This window comes from Pantherophis guttatus, chromosome 3 (genome assembly GCF_059756535.1).
Source record: "Pantherophis guttatus breed Tessera chromosome 3, ASM5975653v1, whole genome shotgun sequence".
In the NCBI taxonomy this organism is placed as follows: domain Eukaryota; kingdom Metazoa; phylum Chordata; class Lepidosauria; order Squamata; family Colubridae; genus Pantherophis; species Pantherophis guttatus.
In genome coordinates, this window is record NC_142065.1 from 61,300,797 (window position 1) to 61,323,237 (window position 22,441).

A 22,441-nucleotide genomic window follows, 5' to 3' on the forward strand; every position below is an offset into this window, starting at 1 on the left:
ACATAGTTGATGCTATCGTCAGCCATATTTCATAAGGGCCTCGGTCCAGTTGCCACAAAAATTGTGCTTCTATCATTATGGGGGACTTCTGGAGAAGAAGGCATGAACTGAAGACACCTCTGCAGATAGTGGAGCTGATGACCACAGTAGAATAAAGAACTGGTGAGCAGACTGGCTCTATTCCTCTCCAGACAAAGAGAGGATTTAAGATAATCCACAAGTGCTCCACAAGTGCTCCTCGTGAAGAGACCATAAGATAGTAGTCTCTAGTTGGTTTAGAGCTCTCGGAATAACCATCTTGTTCAAAACATGTTTGGTGCCTTCAAAGGGACACTAGGTTTGCAAACTCCCTTTTCTAATCACTTCCAAAAAATTGCTTGTTAACTGCTTTTCAGCTCTTAGAACCTTTGGATTTAGGAGTTTATTTCAATCCTTAGCAAAAGAACTTTTAACTAGACATTTAAGAATCAATTTGTGACTCAGTTGTGCTACACCCACACCCACATCCACACCCACACCCACAGAGAGAGAGAGAGAGAGAGACAGACAGACAGACAGACAGAGACAGAGACACAGACACAGACACAGACACAGACAGAGAAAGGCAGAGAAAGAGACAGACAGACAGACAGACAATCCCCCTGCAAAGCATAGGAGTAATTCTTCTAATGTTCTCAAACAAAATCACCAGATTTAATATTGAGGAAGGGAGAAATTATTGAACAAACTAGGGGGCAAGTTTAAATCACATTTGCCATCTGATGTTGTAGCTTGTAGCACTTTTTCCAAGCAAATCAACATGGAATGGCAATTCAACATGTCCAAAGTTTAGTGTAATTGCATGGATTCCATTCAGGTTATATGAAGCTGCATACCATCCATGTGCAAAAAGAACAAACATGTCCCCTTAAAGGCTACAACTGTCTTCTAACGGGGAATATCTACTGTGAATTTATCTTCTTGATAGTCAGATGACTATGAATGAATCTTTTAAGCATTACCAGATACCTTATCCCATGACACAGATGATGGAAAAAGTAAGACAGTGAAAAGACATATTGGATACAAGTCCGGACGTTAGGAAATGTTGGGTGGAGTTAAAGAGCATACAAATATAATAGAAAGCATTCTACTTTGCACCTATGAAGTTTGCGAATCACCCGCAAGATATCATACCAGCACTGAAAACACTCAAACGCTGGAAGGTATGTTTCCATAGTAAACAAGGAAGATACTGGATTACTAAAATAAATGAATTATGAATTGTCCAGGTGACATACATAAGGAGGCCTACAGAACATGATGTGCTAGCAATCTGTCTTGTCATCTTTCTCTAGCATCCTCCACTTTATAAATACTACACTTCCCCTGCTTTCTGTTTGCATTTCACTTTATGCCTCTTGTAACGCCCAGTACAAAAAAATACTGCAGAGCCATCTTGTGCAGATAGAAGTAACTAACCTGAAACAAAGAACATGAACACTTGCTCCAGACTAGAAGTTTTGCAAAGTCACAAGAATTCAAAAATAATGAAACAGAAGCTTTTTAATGGCTAGGCAAGAGTCTAGTGGATTAAAACTCTTTTCCTCATGATTTATTATCATGACGCTGAATCTTGGCATGAAAACAGGAAGACACAAGCAGAGAGTGCCAGGAAATTGGCTGTGTGTGTGTGCGTGTGTGTGTGTGTGTGTGTGTGTGTGTGTGTGACTGGACCTGTGGCCAAAAGCATTTCTCAGAATGAAAGGAGATGCCAGGGGAATGGAGAATGCAGAGGGAAGAACCAAATAGGATCAATTTCTCTCCCAGTGATGGCAGACCTTTTATATTAGGAAATTCCCTATGTGGGAAAACCTAGACCCAGGGTAGGCCATATATTGTTTAGTGGAAAATATGCTAAGTAGAGAAAAAGCTGCATTTCAACTACCTTAGCTAAAATAAATCTACAGCATCGGCATAATTTTGTTGAGATTTACTTGTTCCCTAGGGTTTCACCATTAATTTTATTCTGAAAATAAAAGATTACACTACATAACAGAGGCAAATCACTTACTGTTTGGAAAGTAATCCAGCAATGTTTACACAGGATGTTTATCCCACTGCCTGAACATGTATTCACGCAAGTTGTGCTAATTAGAATACATTCAATGAATTACATTTTTAATCCTTGGTATAACTAATGGGACATTGAAGTAGCAATCCAGCTCCTGGCTATCTGGGAGCAAGTTCCACCGAATTCAGTGGGTTTTCCTTAGAAGACGATATATACATAAGATTGAAGTGTGAAATATTTCTTCTTAGACCTATTTTCAATAACATTGATCTCACTTAACTCTTTAACAATAGTAGTGAAATATTTTATCCTTGGTTACAATCTTGATGGGGATCTACCAAAAAACTCAGAAGAACCTGATCAGAAGAATACATAACCTGAGTTTTTATCTCTTAGAACATAGAATAATAAAATTGGAAGGGACCTCGGAGGACTTCTAGTCCAATTCCCTACTCAGGCAGGAGATCCTTTATCATTTCAGACAAATGGTTGTCCAGTCTCTTTTTGAAAGCCTGTGGTGATGGAGCACCCACAACTGCTGAAGGCAAGTTATTCCATTGGTTAATTGCTCTCACGGTTAGGAAATTTCTCCTTAGTTCTAGATTGCTTCTCTCCTTGGTTAGTTCCCAACCATTGTTTCTTGTCTTGCCTATTAGTGTTTTGGAAAATAGTTTGACCCCCTTGTCTTTGTAGGAGTCCCTCAAATATCGGAACACTGCTATCATGTCTCCTCCAGTCCTTCTTTTCATTAGACTAGACATACCCAATTCATGTAATTGTTCTTCATACGTTTTAGCCTCCAGCCCCCTAATCATTTCTGTTGCTCTTCTCTGCACTCTTTCCAGAGTCTCAACATTTTTTTTGTATTGTGGTGACCACAACTGGATGCAGTATTCCAAGTGTGGTCTTACTAAGGCTTCAACACGCACATGTATACCCACACCCCCCCACACACACACACAGAGAGAGAGAGAGAGAGACAGACAGACAGACAGACAGACAGACAGACAGACAGACAGACAATCCCCCTGCAAAGCATAGGAATAACTCCAGTACCTCTTCTAATGTTCTCAAACAAAATCACCAGATTTAACATTGAAGAAGGGAGAAATTATTGAACAAACCAGGGGGCAAGTTTAAATCACATTTACTATATTTAGTTTGTTTAATTACAATTACATTTAAACATAAACAGCGCTCCACAATTTAGGGGAATGTGATCTTTGGAACACCATGCAATTGTGTTCCTTGAGCTGACAAAAACGATGCACTTCTGCTGTCCGTACTCTGCTTCATTTCATTTATTGTTCTCTAGTCTCTTAATCAAGAGCCTCCATGGAGAGGTTCAATAAAGTCAGGTTGGTGCTTGCAACCACAGATTGAAGTTCTGCTTCTTTTTAATATGTAGTTGCGGCTGCCACCTTGACTTTTTATATATATATTTCCCTAGATGCCTTAGTGCTAGCCCCATATTTGCTTCAGCCACTATTCTTTAATCCCTGCTTATCTCTTTCTTCCTGTCTCTCTTATTCCCAACGAAAACAGAGCCATTTGCATGATACTTCAGTTTATTACCTGCCCAGGAATAAATACAATTCCAGCAGGTTGGGAGAAAGTTGAATTGCAGCTCTGCCGGTTTAACAATAAACAGCAATCTCTATTTCTGGAACAGCCACAAAATTAACCATATGTGTTTGTTTACTTACATTGTGTGTATGTATAATCAGATGCAGTAATATCTAGCACAGACACATACACATGAAAAAATGGAATAGCAACATGTGCTTCAATATGCTATCATTCCCTGAAAGGAAAAGCTGTCACTGAGAAATGGAGTATCGAGAATTTTATTCAACAAGAGCCTTCTATAAAATCCAAATACCCTCCTTAGTAAATGCTGTTATTTATTTTATATTTTCAGATCGACTTCTTTTTGTGTTAAGAGGTTTTTCTTAGGTCATATACTCAATAAATCTTTTGGACTTTGATGCCATATATTCAATAAATGTCTGTCTTCTACTCTTCCTCTTTCCTTAATCCATCTTCCTAGATTAGCAGCAACTGCATCTAGGGGTTATATGTGTGAATGAGTGATATCTATAGCTGTTTAAATAACATTTGCAAATGCCATTTCTCTTCAGCTTTAAATTTCATGTAGCAATGCTCCCTAAACATACACTAAATAACATTCTTTGTTATTGTACAGTAAGTCCTCAACAGTCTAGAGAAAAGAAGGGCTAGGGTGACATAATAGCAGTATTCCAGTATTTGAGAGGCTGTCACAAAGAGGAGGGGGTCAATTTATTTTCCAAAGCACCAGAAGGCAATACAAAAAACAATAGATGGAAACAACTCAAGGAGTGAAGCAACCAGGAATTAAGGAGAAACTTCCTAACAGTGAGGACAATTAACCAGTGGAACAGCTTGCCTTTAGAAGTTGGAGGTGCTTCATCATTGGAAGATTTTAAGAAAAGGCTGGACAGCCACATCTGAAATGGTATAGAATCTCCTGCTTGAGAAGGGGGTTGGACCAAAAGACCTCCAAAGTCTCTTCCAGCTCTATTCTGATTGACATATGACCACGACTGAGCCCAAAATTTACATTGCTAAGTGAAACATTTGTTAAGTGAGTTTCGCTCCATTTTACAATGTTTCTTTCCATTGTTGTTAAGTGAATCATTGCAATTGTTAAATTAGTAATACGGTTGTTAAGTGAATCTGGCTTCCCATTGACTTTTGTTACTAGAAAGTTGCAAAGATTGAGCACATGACCCCAGGACATAAATATGAACCAGTTGCCAAGCATCTGAATTCTGATCATGTGACTATGGAGATGCTGCGGCGGTCATAAGTGTGAAAAATGGTCATAAATCACCTGTATTACTAAGGCTATTTCTCTTACAGTAATCCCATGCCCATTACAGCTAGAATATCATTAAATCAACTAAGTTGAATTCAGGTCATGTATTAATTGCTATCCTTATATATCTATTCTCAGGCTGACCGAGTTAGTTTCCAACAGTTGCTGAAACAGGATGGAGACAGAGTTGATTCTTTGACTTGATAATTATTGAAGGTGGTGCCCTAAAAATGGTGAGGATTAGTATTAGTCATGGGGTATGATATATAATAAATATTGTTGCAGAATCTTCCATATTAGTGAATTATTGCAAAGATTTCATCTGATGTATGTGACCTGAAGCTGGCCATAGTTCAGAAATTTGTCAGCTATAGCTTTGGGATCACAGGCAGCTCTCAACAATTGAATGTACATTTTGTGTGATGAAGAGGGAAAGCCTGAAATACATGGGAAGTTATTATCTATACATTTAATTAATTTAAATAAATTAGTACGACATTCTTTTTAAAATTGTGGCTCCACTAGTTTCTTTATTCTGACATGTCTTCTTTGTGGAGTCAGTCTCAGCAAGTTTTAGTCAAGGGAAATATAGCTCTCCTCCTGAAAAGCTTGGGCATCCAAGAGGACTGTTGCTCTCTCCTGCTGCCTTGTTTTTAACATCAATAGAAGGCTAGCTTGTCCTCTTGGGTATTTGTAAGATAATAATTGTCCCAACACTAGGCTGCCTTTGGTCTGCCTTTTAACTAAGCTTCATTGTCAACTGTTGCACTCCCTAGTTTTTATATTGTTTTGGCCTGGAACAGGAACATCAGGGGTGAAATCCAGCAGGTTCTGACAGGTTCTGGAGAACCGGTAGTGGAAAGTTTGAGCAGTTAGGAGAGCTGGTAGTGGAAATTTTGAGTAGTTCAGAGAACCGGCAAATACCATCTCTGGCTGGCCCCAGAGTGGGGTGGGAATGGAGATTTTGTAATATCCTTCCTCTGGAGTGGGGTGGGAATGGAGATTTTGCAGTATCCTTTCCCTGCCCGGCCCACCAAGCCACACCATGCCCACCAAGCCACACCCACAGAACCAGTAGTAAAAAAAATTGTATTTCATAAATATTTTAAGATTAAGGTATGAATTACTTATAAATTATTACTATGTAAATTATGAAGTAGATTATTGCTTAAAATACATAAATTACATAAATGGTTTGATACTATCCCCCTTAGTTCAAATTAACATTTACGTTTATTTTCCAACCACCTATACCACATTTCCCATACCATGTAGAATTCTATTAGATACTACTTATATAAGTATATAGCATGGTTGAACGTAGCCAAACCGAAAATGTTGAATTGTACTATTATGTTATTCAATAAAAATCCAAAAAAAAAATTGTATTTCATCTAGACTATCTTGAATAATCTTGAACTAGATTAGTACCAAATGGGAGGCTATAAGCAAATCTCACAGAAGTAGGCTGATTTTTTAAAAAAAATATGGAAAAGAATAATGGCAAATCACTTGCATATTATTACCAAGAAAATAAATGGATGGGTTCATGAAATCACAAAAAGGCAAGCTTGACTCAAAGGAGCCTGGGTTTCCTTGTGGGAAAAAGTGGGATGAAAATGATAATGGAAAGACTCAGGAAAGACAAAAGAGCAGCTTTTACAAAAGCAGGCTTCTGTAGAAACATGTTCAATGAAAAATCCAGAACACTTGTCACAAATTCTGAGAGCAACCTTAAATCAACATTTGTCAATTGGTGCATAAAAAGGAAGCTATTTTATATTTCCACTGTCAACTCACCGGATTGTTATGCATCTGAATAATTAGTTGCTTTATACCATTAAGTGTAGGATGAGCCCAAGGAGAGGGATCTACCCAGTGCCGATTTAAATCATAGCCCATCAAGGAACACCTATGAAAACAAAGACCAGACAATCAGGTCCCAATATATTGTACATGATATAGTGGAAAGCTGACTGTGTCACACCCTATGCTCAGTACTCTTGGTTAATTCAGCCATAATGACTGGAATCATTAAGCTATAAATTATGGTTTACAAATTACACATTGCAAAAATCCATTAACATTGTTTGTTTAATCTTGACTTAGCATGATGTGTAGATCTCTCTGATTGCCATCCTATCCTATCCTATCCTATCCTATCCTATCCTATCCTATCCTATCCTATTATATTATAAAATATAAATGAAAAAAAGTGGAATGAATCCCATAAACTGATGCAGGAATAAGAGATAATAAACCAACATATTGCCCAGCTAGAAGCAGAAAATGGTGAATACAGAGAGCAATATTAAAAGAAAAATTAAACAGTTTATAATCCACAGAACAATTAAGATAGACTTCCTGAATGGGAGATAGTTTGTAAAACAAGTTATACCTCATTAAATTGCTTAACCTTAAGCTGCAGTATGAAAGCTACCTACCAAACAGGAAGCTACAATGAAATAATATATATTTACTTTTGATTGCTGGTCTATGACCGTAATAAAGTTTGATGATGATGATAATGATGATGATTGTGAATACATGTAGAAAACTTTACTGTTTAAAGATCAGTAGCCAACCAGCGGTGAAATCCAGCTGGATCTATCCAGTTCACGCAAATCCTATCCGGCCGGATCTATCCGGCTCACACCGGTAGGGCCGGCGGCGGGAGGCTCCATCCATCCACTGGGACATCATTACATCCCGTTTTTGACTCTCTGTCCATGCGCAGAAGAGGCACACGTGCTCACATTTCTGAACTGGTAGCGAAGGTAAGTGCATTTCACCACTGTGGCCAACCTATAACACTGGGGTAATAATCCATAATTCTGAGTAGAAACTGAAAGCGAAATCCCAGCTATATCAACATGAAAGCTTTGTCCCTCCAACATTGCACTAGTGTTTATTCCCAAATCAGAAACATACACATAAGGCCACTCCAAAGTAAAAATAAATTGCAAAAATTCAGTTGACCACTTGATGGCAATAGGTATAGAATCTTTGTCTCTTTACTGCTATCTAATGGTCATACAAATTTTTGCAGCTCAAATACAGCATTGGGAAAGAGTATTATGGATTCTTATTAGTAAGACGGGCTTCTACTCATCTAAAACTGATTGGTGACTAAAATTTTAGGAGGGAATCTATTAATGCTCAAGACTAAGAGAAGATATGATCAGCCCACGTAAAACTATAGATTTGTATCCATGCAGCCCTCAAGCTTCTTAAGTCTATTTCTACTTTGCATAGGCACAAATTGATTGTACAAGTGTGACAGTATAAAAGTTATATTGCTGTTTCAGATGTAAAATTCCTTTAAGATTGTTATAAATGAACATTGAAGAAGAGTTGAACCTATCACTGCAAAAGTTACATCTGAAGCAATCTTGTACAGTGACAAGGTGCATGTATACTCTGCACTTATGTATAAAATGCCCTGTAAGAAGCAATTCTTATACTCCGCTCTCTAGGTATCATTTTCTCTTGAAAGGGCCCTCAGCTGCTTGCTATTGTTGATCTAATAACATGCCTGAAGATGTGATTTATTTTTAGTTTGCTTATTTTTCTTACTATCCTGCCTTGCTTTCAAGAGTATTCAATCAACAGAAAATCACCGGAACCTCTGACTTTTCTTCTTTTGATTCCCCTGCCTTTTATTTCTTCGACCTACTATATGCCTTAGGAGTTTCTTATAGACCTATTCCCTGAAGGTGAGTGAGATGGAGAAGAATAGACTAAAGGACTTAAAGAAATCCTTTTTCACGGCCATGATTTATTACAAAAAGAACTGTACAGACTCTTCATCTGCTTTGTGAGGAAATGCCAGTTCATTGGATCAGTACTTGGTGAATGCGTAGATAATATCCCACACAATCCCCACAAGTACAAATCCACAACGGCACTAGTGTTAAGGCTTGGAATTTCAAACTAAATAAGGAGAGGGAGGAGGGAAGAGACACCCCATATTCTCTGAAGGGGACAAAACTGTATATTGCTCTGTTTCGAGGCATGAGTTCTGCTGGACGGGTCATAAATGTATACCTTATAGTAGCAAAAGACATTGGATGGAATAAAATAAAATAAAAATAAAATAATACCTAAAACACTACGTACAGTATTTTCTTCATTAAAACATCAATCTATTATTTGTAATAAGCTTTTTCTGAAGCAATTGATTGCAGGGACATTGGGCACTTTAGAGCAAGGATTATTTTGACATTCACTCTCAGAAATAATATGCAATTTTGCACAACCTCTTTGAATTTCTACCAGCCTTTAGTAAATGATATGTTATTCAAGGATAGGAAGGTCACAAGATGCCTGCCTGTTGGTCCGTATCAAAATAGTAATACCTTCCAGACAAGTGAACCCAGGGCTGAAATTCAGTTCCATTAATTTGTATCATATAATCATGTCCCCCAATCACTATGTCTAGAGCTCACACTTGCAAGGCCTATACATTTCTGAATAATCTATGAATAATGTTGCGTTGGCACAAAGGCCACTAGAGAAATAGAATATTTCTTAATTCACTTGTCCTATTCTTGGTTCAAAGTCCTCTGCTTTACAAGCTCTGTTCTGATGTTCAGAGCAGTTCAGAAACTTAGTTGTGTTATAGGGAAAAGAAGGCACTGCCCATCAAAAAGAGTGATTTTAAAATTTGAGCCTTTTCTTTGTTTCATTGTTTTCCACTGCGTTCACTTAGAAGTCGTAAGAAGTTTTGTGGAAGTCTTACCATCTGGCTGTTTTAAGAACAATGCTTGCTTTTACACAAAGAATTATGTGAAGAAATTAGGAGATTTGTATAGCGAATTAATCTCCCCAGAGTCTACCCCAAGTAGTTAATTCCAATCTACTCAGAGAGACAGTAATTTTTGTCAGTTTTTTTTAAAAATGCACTTCCCTGCAGATTTCATTCTGTTCTGTTGAAACAAAAATGTTATATGGATTTATTTTTTTTTAATGTAAAGGGACGTAGCTCAAATGTCCTGCAATGACTTTTATTCAATTTGGCACGATGTCTCCATTTAAAATGTTCTGAATTTCCTGCAGATCCTATTATACTCTGTTTTGGAAAAGTAATGAAACCAAAACAGTCATTTTTTTCAGGCTAGATAATGAGAATTCAAGGCTCCAAACTTCCGAAATAACATGCTAGAATTCAGATGAGTTGGGATGAGTTACCAAAGTGAATTTTCAAGGTGGAGAATCTGGCCTTGGGCAACTTTACTTGACAGATGTTCATGTTGTTACTTGTTCAGGTTAAATTCACACCTAATTTCTTGTTATTGTGTGGTCTCTTTATTTACTATTTTAGCCACAGTGTAGTGGGATTTAAATTATTTGCAATGAACCTCTATGTGGAATGGATCTCAGTGCTATGGTGTGCTTTTCACAGCAGTGCTGAGATCTGTTTGTAAAGAGGCAGCCGGTAATGCTGCTACAGCTTGCCTTATGCATTTTATATAAAAGCTTTAATTGCAACCAGCAGAAGTGGGACCCCATGGTAAGACATTTTAAAACCATCCAAAGTCCAAGGAGTCACCACTGTGAATATATCCTGTTACCTCTTTCCTGAACGGCCAAGAGATTTTCAGAAGCAAGTGATGAAGAAGCTAGTTAGCTTTGCTCCACGTTCCAAAAATAAGATTCAGTTTCTACAGAGTAAACAATGATCTTTACCAAAGCAGTTAAGTGGCATTGCAGGAACAAGTATCTGGGTTAGATTTCTCATTGTGCCTTTTATGCAATCCAAATCCCAAAGAGCAATTTTGTCACAAGGCATGGCATTTGGTTGATTTTTAGCCAACCATTTTCCTTATGTAAAATTATATCTCTAAAAGAGCTCACAAAAGACAATTTCATAAAACAAAGGCAGAGTGGACAGAACAGCATTAGCTGCTGAAGGCCACATGGTGGAGTAGATGTTTGTAGAATGAGCTTTAAACAGTATATGATAGTTAACAAAAATTCTTCCATTTTCTCCTGTTAAATGTAAACAAAGCTATAGCAATGTCTATCTTCCTCTCATGTGCTTGCTTATTCCTTAACTTATGGGAGAACTCATGTTTACATAAAGGTGAAATTGTGTCATTTTGCAGCATATACAACATTAGTCTGCGATCAGCAAGAAGTACCTTGATTCCATAGTTGAAACTAACAGGAAACAAAGGCATTTGTTTCTTTTTGATGCAATCAATCCTCTGGTATTAAAAAAAAAAAAAAGAGGCATTTAGCATAATCACAGAATAAGTACTACCAGTTAAAATTACTCTATTCTTTGTATCAATATCTAACTCAGGAAAATCAATCTCAATTTTCAGCATCACTACTATGTACTATGGTAAATGTGCCAAAAAGAGAAAAAATAAATGGATCAATGGAAAGCTGAGTAGCACCCCAGAATGGGTCCCATATATAACTTAAAAGGATGGAGTAGAAACAGGAACCACTGAAATTCAGCATCTATACACAGGGATCTGAATAAAAGCTTTAATGCATATACCACTGCAAGCATGTATGCAGAGATGCAATGAAACTGAAAACACTGCTCAATGAAGGTGTATCTGCAGGGAGAAGTCAAAAAGACAAAATGGCAGCTGTGAACTTGTGATCAAAGCCTCTCCCTTTTTTTATGTGCGTTGCAGATGAAAAGGGTTTGATCACATAGTTGCCACCATCATCTTGATTTTCTTGACTTCCATCTGTGGGTGCTCCTGCATATGGTCCCAGAACCACTGGTCTCAAGACAATAACATCACATCTGAACTAAACAAGGTGGCCTACTTTATTTCCATAATGTTAGCCTATACCTAACGAGAACACCTATACTAAATTAAATGAACAAACAAACAAACCCAGGCATTATTATATGCAAACACTGAAATGTGTAAAAATCCATAAAAGACATAAAAATCTGTACGGCCATAGTATAGTTAGCAAACTTCACCAATTATCTATTCATTTCTAGACTCTTTAAAGGACTACTTTAACTTGAGATCTCTACAACATATGCGCACAATTCCCTTGAAACAGGCCAATGTAGTCTTCTAAGAACTTTTGCATGGTCTATATCAGTGGCCCCAATCTTTTTGGCACCAGGGATTAGTTCCATGGAGAAAGGCTTTTCCACGGACTGAAGGGGTGTGTGGTTTTGCATGCTGCCTGCATCCTGCGGATGGGGCTTTGCTTGTTGCATGGCCTGGTTGCTGGCATGGTGTGGACTGATGCCCGTCCACGGATCAGGGGTTGGGGACCCTGATCTATGAGATCCTCTCAGCTTCTACTGCTGAATTTTGGCTGTACTCAAGACCTCAATTAATCATGCTATTGTCCTGTCTCAGTTCTACTCCTATCTTTCCAACTACACAAAATACTTCTTGTTCCTTCCCATATTCTTTCTCACTGCTTCCCCATAAATTGTTGTCCCTTAAATTTCCCCCTAAATCTGTTTGTGCCTTCCCCTTTTCATTCTCCTCTTCCACTTCCTGACTACTGCTTATCTTACAATGACTGCCATGTTTCCTGTTCCAGACTAATTTCTTGTTCAGGACCTCAGAATAAATATGACTTCCAGAATGTACACTGGATTCCAGAATCATTGTAGAATGAGTAGAAATTAATAACTTTCTGGGGGACGGGTGGAGATTCAAACTCTTTTCATCCCTTCCTACTTCAGCTGCCTCCATCCTTTCAATTTATTATTCCCTTTTCTTGAAGTGGGCGAAAGATTTTGTGTGCATTGGTGTGTGTTTGTAACAGTTTTCTTCTTTCCTCTTTTTGTGATCAGCTGCATCATCTTACAAGTTACTAGCCTAAGCATGGTGTTCCCCAAATTGTAAGCAATTATAATGGAAGTTCATGTAATTAAGTACGATGCTATGATGACCTATCAGACTTCTGAGCCTCCTTAATACAGCAAGAGGCTTGCTGAGGATATATTCTAATTTTCAGTGGATGGTTGAATTATTATCAAGGAAATGAAACTTCCTAATCTGGGCCACGTAGACTAACACATTTTGTGAAACCTTTACTGAAAGCAAAAGATGTGTGCTTAGAGCGCTAATGAAAATTTTGAATGACAGAAAATGCCTAGATCAAATTAATAGATGGATCAATTAAGCCTCTTTGTAGGGCAGAGATGCAAACACTGTTGCCACTCACAGAATCCTTGAGCATAGGCCCTAGAGACTCCTCAAAGTCACTAATATATGTAATTTTTAATGAGACAAAGGGGGAAAGGTATAAACCAGATATGAAATGTAATATTAAATCCACCTGCCATGGTAGAGATACTCCATTTGCACCCAACCCAATTTAGGGCCTAGAATATTTTGTCAAATGTCTGCAATGTGTTCAGCAATGTAATTTGGAACCAAAATATTATCAGTAGTCAGGATTAAGTGAAGAAAGCCTTCCAGCCATTCAGTTTGATTTCTTTTATTTGTTTAACTTCCCTATGAACTGTCAAGTTGATCCCAATAAGGTGCTTCGATCCACTTTAATTGGCTAGCAATGTCTGTCAGGAGGAGGGCTTTTGCTAAATGTCAAGCTTAGGGTGTCCTATAGTCTAGGCAGCATTTCTATTTTAATTTTTGTATCATTGAAGAAACTATGCCATGCCTGATGCTGGATCGGCTGACATAGGATGCTTAAAGAAAATTTATCTGAGTAGCAGCAGTCCTCTAAGTGTTTGTGGGTTCTGTGTAGTATCTTAGCTTTCCTAGCTCTGCACCAGAGGTGGGTTTCAGCAGGTTCTGACCAGTTCTGGAGAACCGGTAGCAGAAATATTGATTAGTTCGGAGAACCGGTAGTAAAAATTCTGACTGGCCCCTCCCCCATCAATTCTCTGCCTCCCAAGTCCCAGCTAATTGGGAGGAAATGGGGATTTTACAGTATCCTTCCCCTGGAGTGAGGTGGGAATAGAGATTTTACAGTATCCTTCCCCTGTCACGCCCAACAAGCCACGCCCAACAAGCCATGCCATGCCCAACAAGCCACACCAGTAGTAAAATTTTTTGAAACCCACCACTGCTCTGCACTCTTCTGGGCAGAGAACCCTACTATTGTTCCTAGGATCACTTGGAGTCACTGCCCCAGTTTAGGAGCCCCACCCTGAGTGCTCTTGTCCCCACTGGAACCACTTTGGCTTTTTCTTTCCACATCTGGAGCAACCTTGATTATATATAAACAGGGAATCTCCCAGCTCAATCCAAACAGTAATTATAAAATAGACATGGACAGAGGCATCCCACATTTGTTAAGAATAATAAGAAGGGTGCCCTCTTTCGGAGTTTTGAATAACTGTGGAACAACTACAACATTGACTCCCTGCTCCCACTATTTTGATAGACTTCACAAGGCAGCCATGACATGATAGCAACATGTTATCTGACAGTGTACATTGTAAAAGGACAGTGAACTCTGAGCATCACTGAGCAGACAGATTGGAAGCATTTAAAATGGATGGCTATGTTTTACTGAATTGACAGTTTGTGGACTAGAAGATTAAAGAATTTAGTCGAATACACAACATCCCAGAAACCAATGTCCAGAGGCTCATGAAGGATGTAGTTCTACCAAATACTGCCAGAAAAGTTTGTAGGAAAAGCTAATATAAGTGTACCTCAGTACTCAACTGCTTCAAAACTAATTGAATTTGGTACTCAGTGCATTTTGATGTGAAAATGTTGTTCCTGTACTTGTTATTTGTTTGATAGTCAATGCACCATGATAAGAAAAGAGTGACAGCCATAGGGAATGGATAGGAAGTTGGCCATGCCAGGAAGATTGCTGCAAAAGGAAGAAGGGGACAGTTGCAGAGGGTGGACAGAAAGTCGGCCATGATGGGAAGGGCGCTGACATAGAAAAAGGGATAGGCAGGAAGTCCTTCCCAGCTGAAACAAAGGGTCAGGTGGTCAGTCATGTGGTTTATTGGTGCTCATCATTTTTAGTACTCATCGTGCCTCCCAGAACCAATTAAAGATGAACACCACTGTATCACTGTACTCTATTACAAAAGGTTAGAAAATTGCAACATGACTCTGTGTTGGGAGTCTGACAAGGAGGCCCAATCTCATCTCTTCAAATTAGTTAGTAGGAGAGAACCAAAGGGGGAAAAAAATTAAGTAATTAATGAATCAGCAAAGATGAATTGTAACTTCATCCCATCAGTAGTAGCAGTTTATTCAAGGACAAACCCAGATGCTATTTTTATAGTCCACTTCAGATGGCATCTATGTCAAAGGAGAATGAGGATTTAAATAATTCATATGGAGGCACTCCTGCATTCAAATAACTATTAATTTAATGTTACAAAGAAACCTTCTCTGCATTAATAAATGCCTTTTAGTTCTATATCTGAGTATACAATGATGCCTTTTTCATCATAGAATTTGTATACGTCCATGAGGAATGTAAATGTTTTAACAAAGAATTTACAGATCGCAGCAGCAGCATTCATTTCTGGGATATTCTCTTGCATACTTGTTTGACATTAGCATCCACAATATTTTCTGAAATTCAAATATCTTTCCTGTTAATCCAGTTCCTATGATTGTTCTTCTGAAGAAAAAAAGAAAAAGGCTGAGCTAATATAAGCACAACAGAGATGTGAACCAGAAAATACCCAATTCTAATTTGCAACTTCATCTAAAGTGTCAATTCCATTCAAATCTGAAATGTAATTTGAAGAGTTCCATCCAATTGGAAAGGGCAAGTGGACAGAAAAATCCAATTCAACAAAAGACTGTGAGCACATTTGCAAACTCCATCTATATGCTACTAAAACTTGCATGTCTGTTTGTCTGCTAATAAGCCTTAATTGGGTGAAACAGTGCATCATACGGCAACAATGTTTGAACTAAGATTCCTCAATAGGCTAACTTACAAAACGAGTCCAAAATCTGGAGCTCATTACTCTTGTGGGATTGAAATTTGAAAAAGTTCAAATTTCAGTCAGCCATATTTTTACATGATTGTTTTTTCTAACACTGCCTGACAGCTTCCTATAAGTTAATAAGGAAATTGGCAGGAACATGATGATCAAGTTTAGATCATCATTGCAGATGCTCCCTGCCAGCAAGTAAAGTCAATGGGGAAGCCAGCAGGAAGTTGCAAGTCCATGGCCAGGAGGCAGTTACATGGCTTCTGCCAAGTGGGGGGCAGAGTGAGTGAGAAGGATGATGAAGGTTAGGGAAGATACGAAAGGAAACACCACAGGGTGGGGAAGGTGCAGGACAATGTTACAAGGGGAGGGTGCACAGGGATGCATGAGTGGTCATGTGGCACGAGCACAGAGGGACAGGAGACACTTACTTGAGCAACCTGCAACCTTCCCTGCCAGCTTGCCCATTAACTTTCTCACTCCAAGCAGAGTCACTAGGGAAGGGAAACAGGAAGTCAGAAATTCACTTCCACTGCTTATTTGCTCACTCAGGGATTCCCCAGACTATGAAACGAGTGGCATATAAATGTAAACAACAACAACAAGCATACTGAAGTCAAGAAAAAGGTTAGAAGTGAATACCTCAAGAGAGTGTAAAAAATCTTAAAGTCCAACCAGACTTTAAGTCAAGCAGAACTAAAAGCCCTGGATAAGAAGGCCAAAAAATAACGACAATAAATCTTCCTCACAGTGATGTTGACAGACTCTACTTGTCAATGAAAATTGGTGGGGAAAGAATGTTGCAAGTGCATCAGATAGTTATGGAATTAAAACAGGCTTTGGAAGAATATCTGATGGACACTTTAGAAGATGCACTGAAGCTAGTATACCAGGAAGGTTGACTGGATACTGAAAACTGGACTGCCCTACAAGACTGCCCTATAAGAAAGACCAAATGAAGACCAGAAAGGAGACATGGGAAGACCTTGGCCAGTACATTAAAAAATAAAATAGCAGACAAAGCAGATAATAACAAAACCTGGCAATGTCTAAAAGCAGGAAAGTTGAAAAGAAAGGGGAGCTAATTCAGGCTGCCAAAGATGAAGCCTTAACAAATGGCTTTAAAACCAGAACTATGGAAGACAGCAACAGACAAGTGCTGTCTCTATAAAGAAGCTGAAGTACTGTAACAGTGAACCATCTAGTTAGCTACTACAAAAAGATCACTATAAGGCTGACTACAAGCAATGGTATGACAAAGTAGCAACAATGTGGATTGGAAGACTTGCAAGAAATACCACTTGCCTGCAAGCAAGAACTGGTAGAACCATAAAATAGAGAATGTAACAAAATGAAAAAACTAAAGTGCTCTAGGACTTAAGAATTCAAACAGACAGGCATCTGCCATGTAACACCCCAGTCTTAACAACTATTGATAAGAAAGACAAAAAATGTCTGGATAGTGGACCAGGCAGTACCTGAAGATAGCAGAATAGAGGAGAAAGAAATGGAGAAGATAACAAAATACAAATACCTGCAACTATAAATAGAATAATTGTGGCAAAAGAAAACAAAGGTAGTACCAATTGTAATAGGTACCATGGGTGCAATTCCAAAACAACTGGAGCACCACTTGAACACCATAAACATTGACTAAATCACTACTAGTCAATTGCAAAAGGCAGCTTTACTTGGAACAGCTTACATCTGGCAATGCAATGGTATCTTTAACATCAACAAATATCAGCATCTGCCCATCCTAGGTCCTTGGGAAGGACTCAATAAATGGATAAAAATGCCAGATTCGGTCTGAATATCTGAATGCCTGTGCAATAAACCACAACAGCAACAATAATAATGATTCTATTGATCTGTTTACATAAGTAAACACTTCTGAAATGACAACACAACTGAAATGATGACCCAACAGGTCATGAGATGTCTTGATGAATCTTAAAATTCGCATGCTGATTCCATTAAAATTTGATTGCGTTATTTCATTACATTGCCTTTACATCAAGTCTTCATACACTCCTACTTACCAAAACTCTGCACATAAAGCAATGTTTTGCTTTAATAAAGATCTGAGTGATACAGTCCCTTGAAAATATTTTGCAAAGCAGTGAAGCTTTCTTTTTCCTAAAACCAAACTGAAATAAACTGAACTAAAGCTTCACATTATTATGCTCACTTGTGTATGTGTGATCTGCATAGGAGTTTTCAGTGTTAGCAAGTACTGCTGGAGAATACCAAGAAAATTATTTTGAGCTTCCTGGCGTAATGCAAGTATATGCCTTACAGATGCTGGTTGGTTAGAATACACCAGTGGTGAGAAAGTTCTCTGCTTCCCAGATGCAGTGCTTTCTCTGCCAGCACAGAGGCTTCCACAACCAGCTACATCACAAAGTCCATGCACCTCAGCAATGTAAACAGCTAATGTTGACTGGTTCAGGCAAGCTGATACCTCATCATTGGCACCAGATGCACAAAAAGAGCTACTTCTGCATGCTCAACCAGGCATGTTAGGGCTTACTCCTTGACTGTCTGCATCAGGTACCAGGAGGCGGCCTCAACACGCAAACTCAATTCTGTCAACTGCAGGCTATCTCAAAACAGTTTGGTCCCTTTCCCCTTAAACTGAAAGTGGGCTACTATATCAACATGGCTGCCCTATCTATGACAACAATCCTGTGGCAAATTAGCTTGGCCTGCAAAAAATTTTCCCCTGCTCACTTGGAACTTTTGTGGACACATATCAATACTAAGGTGCACTGCTTTGTCATTTCCTGCCTTGTTTCTTACCAAGCCAGGCAAATCTCCCATTTCTTTTAATGTTACCAGTACTCTTGAGTGCTTGAAGAACTCTCTCCCCACATTTTATAATGGATGTTCTGCACTCTCAAGGGTTCCAATTGGATCTGGGTTCCAATTTAATGCTGGGTTCTGGAAGACTCTGTTCTACCTGGAAGTAGATCTCTACCACTCTACCTCATACAATTTGAGCCAGATGAATAGATAGCATGAATATCTGTAACTGGCTCATGAAGCAGCAGGGTCCTGCACACACAACAAGGTGTCCCATCTGAACCTAGCCTGCTAAGTCACAGGTGTCAAACTCGCAGCATCACGTTGCCATCACATGACGTATCGCAACATCTTTTCCCTTCGCAGAGCTGGGGTGGGCGTGGCCTGTGCGTGACACATCCGGCGAACAGGCTGCCAGTTTGATACCCCTGTGCTAAGTGCTCCAGCATTCATCTTTGCTTCTAAAGCTAGGCCATGAAAGAGGAACATGCAATATGCATCAGCAGAAGAGCATTAGGTGAAGAAAATATTTTGTTTTTTTAAAAAAACCTGTTGTCAAAAGTAGGAGATAAATGTGATCTTTGAGGAAATGCAAACTACTTTGTTAAGGAAAATATGTAAGAAAATTACATATTGAACTGAGCTCTTTGCCAAGGCGAATCTAAGTCACCTCCCTCAGGTCTAAGCAGCACACCCCTGAGAACCCTTTTAAGATTGCCTGGGGTGAGTGATTAATGATTTGAAAATATTCACAATTTCAACAAGTGAGATCTGATCAATACAAGTTATTACCTATTTTGTATCTCATTTGGGAGGGGGAATCCAAAATAGGATAAACTTCTCATTTCTTAATTTCATAACAATTTGCAGAGCTGTATCGTAACAGGTTTCTTTTAAACTATGGGATTCCATCAACCTTTCACCATATATCTGGTGGAAAAGTGGAAACATATTTTTGGCTAATATCAATTTCAGATTTCAATTTCAGATTCCCAAAGGCTGAACGTAATTCTTTAACAAATGAAAGAGTACGGGAATAAGAAGAGAAAACTGACAAGAGTCCTTTAAAAACAAAGGAAGGAAGGAGGAAAGGGCAGAATTTGTGACGTCACAAGACTGAATCATTCATGTAAGTAACAAAAAATCCTTTTCATCTCAGAGTTTGTTTATTTAAACAAGCAAATATTAAGCCTGATGTTATGACATTAAACATAGTATTTAAATGAGTAGAAAGGAGAGATCAATGAATTGTTAAGAGGAAATACTGACTTTTCCATAGTAAGGCTCATGACTTTACAATATTTCTTACTTTATTTTATTTTACAAGGAGGAATTTTTGATAGAAATGCTATCACTGTTTTTCATATTTCCAGTCAAACATAGAATGGAATCCCATAGGAGGTAGTATATGTTTTAAAATGTGGGACACATTGCAGAAAGGATCTGGCATCAAAAATATGGAGAATAATTCTAAAATGTTTTACCAAACAAATAAAATAATACTACTTCTATAGGATTCAGTATCAGTTTATAATTATTAAATCAATCATTTAAGGATATTATATTATATCAGCATACAACATACTTTAAATCGCTGAAAGGCTATTTGATATCTAAAATGCCTTTAATGGGAAAATCAATAGATCCAACCCAGCTATCATATTCTGGATAGCAGAATAATTAATGTGAAAGTATATTCAGGTGGAACCAGGATTAGTCAACCTTAGGTTCTGTATTTGTTCTACTGTAAAAATCAGGCTAACATTAACATTGTTAGGCAAAAGGGGTAATGCTAATAATTAGAGTATAGGGTTGTAAAAACTTTGAAACTTGAAGTGACCTCCAATCCACAGAAATTTCTTCATGAACTAATATGCTTCTCCATGTCTTCTAAAAGCAAAGAGAAGTGGTTTTATTGTTTCACACCATTTTTTTTTCTAAATAGTTCTCCAGTAGTTCTAATATCTTCCAATCCACTCTCCAGAAGAGACTTTTCTGGAGCTTTGAGGCTACATCAAAGAAAATCCTCTCACATCTTTGTCTCAGTGAAAAGAACTTTATCAAGTCTATGACCTGATACCCATTTCGAACAAATCCAAGCTGCCCTATCTACTTTATCAGATTATAATGAATTGAAAGGCATCTGTTATTCACACTGTCACTTTTGGAGACAATACTCCAGATATCAGAGGTCACCAACTGGTGGTCCATGGGCCACCGGTGGTCCGTGAGAAAAGTTTGGTGGCCACAGGAAAATTATTTGTATTTTTTATATTGCACTAAATCAGGGTCCTCAAACTACGGGCGGGATATGTGCAATGAATGTTTGTGTTGTTGCAGAGAGTCTCCCCCTTCAGGGTCTTTTTTTGTGAGGGTTGGAGGGGGGCAGAAATTCCAACTTGGGGTCTGCTTCAGCCTCCTGGTGCGGGGCTTTGGGTGAAGGCTGGAGGGAAGTGCCGCTGGTGGCAAAGAGCTAGAGGGCCTTGTTCCAGTGGGACTGCATCATGGCCTGGCTGACCATCTCAGCCCGCTGAGCCTCGGGGTGCCTGTACCTGGCCTTGCATTCCTGCAGGTCTTCCCTCTGCTTGGAAAGCCTATGCTCGTAGTCTACAGTGAGGTGCTTCTGCTGAGCCTCCTTCTCAGTCAGATCTAATTTGAACTGATCCAGCTGTTTTGCCAACTCTTTCTTGTGGTGGCTGCTTAGCTCCAATAACTGCTGCCTGTTGGGGCCCTAAAAAGCCCTGGTGGCCAGGCGAGGAGTGGCTGGGAGGGGAGGGGTGAGTAGAGGCTGGTGAGGAGCCCCTTGATGTGAGTGACATTGAGTTGGTCACGCTCATTCAGTCACATGACCACCTACCCATCCCCACCTAGCCGGTCATTAAGCAGATCATTTTTTTTTTAATTTGATTTATATACCGCCCTTCTCCGGAGACTCAGGGCGGCTTACAGTGCGTTAAGCAATAGCCTTCATACTTTTGTATATTTTATACAAAGTCAGCTTATTGCCCCCACAAACTGGGTCCTCAATTTACCTACCTTAGAAAGGATGGAAGGCTGAGTCAACCTTGAGCCTGGCAAGTTTCGAATTTACTTTAATTGCAGACAGCTGGTGTTAAATTACAGTGCTTAGTCTGCAGAGCTATCCAGGCTCTGGATAGTGGTCCACGGGATTTTAAATTATGAATTTAGTGATCCCTGAGGCCTGAAAGGTTGGAGACCCCTGCTCCAGATTACAGACAGGAAAATTCAAGCTTAATTAGAAAAAATACTCTGCTCTCTTGAGTTAAGACCCACATTTTCCAAATAATATGTAAGAGCGGCTTACAAAAATGGCTGGTAAGCAGTCATATTCCAAAGGACTGAACAGTCCAACTGAATACCAGGTGATGAAACATTATTGAACAAGAAGACAGCCTCTCGGAAAGCTGCATGTGTAATCACAGTTTGCTTAAGGGTGAACCTCATTAACAGCATCTCTGATTAGGCTGCCAGGACTCTCCCAGTAGGAGTCTTTCAAAACTACAGCTGCACGGACAGATTTTAGTCCTTCCATTTTGGAATTAGCAAATAAAAAGAGAGATAAAATTAGAATGGAGTTTGTTTGCTTCAAAGAATAGTTAACTTGTATGATGCAGGCTAAAGCCCAAATAAACCACAAGGAATCTAAAATGCATCCAAATATGCCTCCATTTGAGAAGACATGCTGTTCTGGTGTGACACAATCCATATCCTTTCTATGTCAACATTTTCATCTCCAGAGTAGAAGCTAATTTGGTAAATTTATAACAGAAGTTGGCCCGGTAATATGCCAGTTTATTGCATTGTTGCAAAG

The 22,441-nt window shown here is 38.8% G+C and overlaps 1 protein-coding gene and 1 long non-coding RNA gene across 3 annotated transcripts in view; one reads left to right on the forward strand and one right to left on the reverse strand.

Annotated features, from left to right (window-relative positions):
- The window catches only part of LOC117664199 (AGBL carboxypeptidase 4), an 836,143-nt gene that overhangs the window by 139,306 nt on the left and 674,396 nt on the right, over positions 1 to 22,441 (reverse strand). For both annotated transcript variants that reach the window (XM_034415043.2, XM_034415044.3), the window contains exon 9: positions 6,714 to 6,825. In XM_034415043.2, the coding sequence (XP_034270934.1) occupies positions 6,714 to 6,825 (112 nt within the window). The remainder of the gene's footprint in view (positions 1 to 6,713; positions 6,826 to 22,441) is intronic.
- Positions 19,647 to 22,441, forward strand: part of LOC148114613 (uncharacterized) — a 51,270-nt gene continuing 48,475 nt past the window's right edge. Inside the window, exon 1 of the long non-coding RNA XR_015733103.1 lies at positions 19,647 to 19,738. This is a non-coding gene — a long non-coding RNA (uncharacterized LOC148114613). The remainder of the gene's footprint in view (positions 19,739 to 22,441) is intronic.